Source organism: Arachis duranensis, chromosome 10 (assembly GCF_000817695.3).
Source record: "Arachis duranensis cultivar V14167 chromosome 10, aradu.V14167.gnm2.J7QH, whole genome shotgun sequence".
Classification (NCBI taxonomy): domain Eukaryota; kingdom Viridiplantae; phylum Streptophyta; class Magnoliopsida; order Fabales; family Fabaceae; genus Arachis; species Arachis duranensis.
Window position 1 is genome coordinate 92,920,951 of NC_029781.3, and position 3,622 is coordinate 92,924,572.

General features: G+C 31.1%; 1 protein-coding gene across 2 annotated transcripts; it reads right to left on the reverse strand.

The window, feature by feature from the left end:
* Positions 1 to 363: 363 nt before the first annotated feature.
* LOC107470986 (transcription elongation factor SPT4 homolog 1) lies at positions 364 to 2,998 on the reverse strand. 2 transcript variants are annotated; one of them, XM_016090423.3, is made up of 6 exons: positions 2,868 to 2,998; positions 2,346 to 2,459; positions 2,181 to 2,272; positions 2,030 to 2,085; positions 1,518 to 1,579; positions 364 to 650 (listed from the first exon to the last, which is right to left on the reverse strand). In XM_016090423.3, the coding sequence occupies exons 2-6, from the start codon at positions 2,433 to 2,435 to the stop codon at positions 603 to 605; spliced, it is 348 nt and encodes a 115-aa protein (XP_015945909.1). In that variant the 5' UTR covers positions 2,436 to 2,459; positions 2,868 to 2,998; the 3' UTR covers positions 364 to 602. The 2 variants fall into 2 exon arrangements, with proteins under 2 accessions (XP_015945909.1, XP_015945910.1); XM_016090424.3 differs by having other exon boundaries at positions 2,864 to 2,992.
* Positions 2,999 to 3,622: the final 624 nt, after the last annotated feature.

The window sequence follows — 3,622 nt, forward strand, 5'->3', positions numbered from 1 at the left end:
GGTTAGACTTGGGGTAAAACAGACATTTAAATTAAATAACTATATTATCACCAAACATGATAAAAAAAATTGTGTATATATGTATTTACTTCTACTTGTGTATTATTTGTATTTATGTATAAAGGACACCAACTAAACACAGCATATTATCTACCGCATATGAGACTCTGAAACCTTTTTGAAAAAAATTAAATAGAAACTTTCTTGAGAAGTTTATATATGAGAAGTTAGATAATATTACCTTTAGGTAGCATATGCTTATCTAAGTTACTTTATAACAAATGTTAAAGGAATGACCAAAATAGAATGAGAATAACTCTTTAGAGACTACTCGTAAATTCTTTAACAATTTGTATCAAACACTAAATAAAACGTTGATATTTTGATCAAGTAAAGTCACTCATGATCTCTTCAGAACAAATCGTCATCTGTTCATTTGTTCATCAAAAGAGAAACACTAAACACGAAACAGAACTTGAAGAATTCTAACAGTCACTATAAAATACATCGGAACACAACTATGGACAGTGAAAATCCCACAACTACAGACTCACACACAATTCAGCTTAAAAGTGAAGTCACAAAGTCCCCTATGCATTTCATTAACGCTTGGGAGGAACATACTGAACGCGCTCGTCTTCACATATGGTCTGCAAAAAAGGCATAACAAATCAAATATTTGTCTAAAGCTCAATAGAAGTTAGCAATTTAAACATTTTCCCTTCTCCAGAAAAGAGACAGGGTTAGTTGTTTTCTTTCTCCACTAGAAGCTCAATAATCAAAATAAACACACCAAGGTGTTTGTCTTCTTTACTAAAACCAATACAAAAAAACGTCCAATCCCTTCATAAATCACGAGCCAATCACCAAAGGAAGGTCAGAAGGGAAATCTAGTGACTAATATGAAGAGAAAGACTCTTGAATTCATGTGTTCTCTCCAACCAAATGCATCAGAAGAAATAACATACAGGCCACAATCTATGCTACTTATTAACATACTACTGGTTTGATATATATTTGATAAAACTATCAACACTGTTGGAGTTTGAGTTTACACGAGAGGAGGACATAATACTTCATTACTAGCATTTATCATCTTAGTGCCCACTATCATGATTATGCCCTCGTAACTAGCAGAAGAATGACAGGTAGGCAAAATTTAGCAGCCAATTAAATAATGTGGATTTGATGTATTGGTCAAACATTTATTTGTGAAATTTTGTAATGGAAAAAAAAAACCAGATACTCATTAAAATTCAAACACCGCCAAGTGTGACTTTTTTTCATTTTCATTTCCAATTTACACATTCATCCAATTGCATAGTGGCATACCATTAAGAATTTAATTTTTATAATAAATATCTCACAAGTCACGCATATAACAAGATGCAACTGGTCAACAGCATAAAATACATTACCATGACAATGTATCAAAATTAATCACTAAAAATTGAAATCACTCTAACTAATATAATATTCTGAAACCCATATAGACTAATAAAAAAAAAAAATCAAACCTGTAAATCTTCAGGAAGAGCCTCTGAGACAGCAAGAGTATAAACACCAGGAACAAATCTTCCTGCAACATATTCAAGTTCAACCTAAATGCCACAACACAAATGCTATAGATGATCTCTATGTAAACATTCAATCTACACAGAATCCATTATTTTTTTCCTCTTTTCAAATCACTCAATTGGCATGCACTTTGTCCGACTCCTTGTATTGGAATGTGAAATTGACCAAAATGATCAAACAAGTGCAAGACTAATCTGTAGTTATAATCCTTAGTTGTGTGCTTATACATGTAATTATTATCAATGAAATTTTAACTATAAAAGTAAAATATAGGTCCAATTAAAAAGGGGAAAAAAGAATAAAAGGGTAACAATAAAATGCGAAATTCCAAGTTCCAAATTACTACTTCCACCAAAATATTGTAAAGCAGAAGCATAATTGAAAACTGAAAGCCAAGGAAAAGCAAGCGATAATTAGGAAAAAATTGTATCAAGAGAAACACTAAACATACCAATACGTAACCAGCGGGCAGCCCAACTCCTGGTTGGATCCATGACTGAAATGATCCTGTGGCAAAATTTAATGGAAAATGGAAAACAAAATGAGCACTGGCAAATTCAGGGTGAAGTGAGTTTACTAAAAAAAAACTGGTAGTTACAAACCCATTAAAATTGGGGGTGGTGCAATCAACAACACGCTCGTGATCTTCTTCCATCTTAAAGAATGGGCAGTTCTCACAACCTGATTCTCTGAACTGTACAACGAAAATGAAATAGTTAGAAAAAAATGCAAAAAGGAGAAAATACAAAAGGGAAGGGGAATACAACCTGATCATAGGTTTTGACAAGGCGGCAACGAAGACAAGCCCTCAACTCATGGCCAAAGCTTGTAGGGATTTGTGCAGGTGCACTTGCCATTTTTGCAAGCTCAAAATGTTTGAACTGAATATTCAATTGATTCAAATGGTTGAGATCATGATTAAACCCAAACTATTCAATGATTAAAACTAAAACGTTGTCTAAATATGATATGAAAGAAATCACACACATAACTCGCCCAAATTTAGCTACATTATTCGATAACTGCAAACGAGACTGAGTTGAGTCGAGAACATTCATGTAATTTCAGAAGATTGAAACATCTACATCGATTAAATAGCATTTTTGTGTAATATCATTAACCCTAACTATAACTATATAGCTATAAATAAGTAATTTAAACCTAAGTCCTTCAAATATCAAAGGATGAATTAGGGTTTTGCCTATTATAGCTCATTTCATTTACAAGATGAAAAAAATTGGTAATATTTCAAGAAAGAATAACAATGGCAGAACAAGAAGGGTACCTACCGCCGGCTCCACCGCTTACGACGAGGTCTCCGCCGCAGTCAACTGCTCCTCTCTCTTTGCCCCCTCGCCTTCAACCTCTCTCCCTCCTCTTTTTTACGATGACATTCACAACTAGTAAACTTCAACCCCCCTTTCGTTCTTTTGATAAAATGCATTCTTTTATTTTTATCCTATTAAAAAAATAAAGTATATTTTTTCTCTTTAAAATTTGATAAAAATTAATTTTATTTAAAAAAAATTATTTGCATTAAATATATTTTGGCAGTTAATTTTTTAAAAACATAAAGTATTATTTTTTGTTCTTAATATTGGTAGTAAGTCTTATTTGTATTTTAAACGTTTAAATCGTTTTATTTGTATTTTGATGTTTGAAAAAATAATTCAATGTTTTTTTATTATCAATTATATATCATGAGTTTTAGTTAGAATTTAAAAAAAAAATTTCAAAGTTAGAATACAAATGTGACAGAATCGATAATCCACTACGGATAATAACTCATCAAAAATTAGAAACTAATTCCCGCAATACTTGTTTAGAGATATAATTGAACCTGAACGCAAATAGTAAGTACAATATTAAAATTAAACATATCTAAATGAGATCTAATTGAGAATTAATACATTCAAGTGAAAATAATTAAAAAATATAATCAGATTTGTTAGTATAATTGATGATAGAATACATTGAATATTACTTTTATAAACGTTAGAGAAGAAATAGAACGATTTAAATATTAGAGACAAATAGAATTATA

Excerpts from the sequence above, each read along its gene's own strand:
- LOC107470986 (XM_016090423.3), bottom strand. The coding sequence starts at position 2,435 with ATGGCAAGTGCACCTGCACAAATCCCTACAAGCTTTGGCCATGAGTTG. Across the intron at positions 2,086-2,180 it reads ACCACCCCCAATTTTAATGG|GATCATTTCAGTCATGGATC; the intron begins GTTTGTAACTAC and ends ATTTTGCCACAG. Across the intron at positions 1,580-2,029 it reads TGCCCGCTGGTTACGTATTG|GAAGATTTGTTCCTGGTGTT; the intron begins GTATGTTTAGTG and ends AATATGTTGCAG.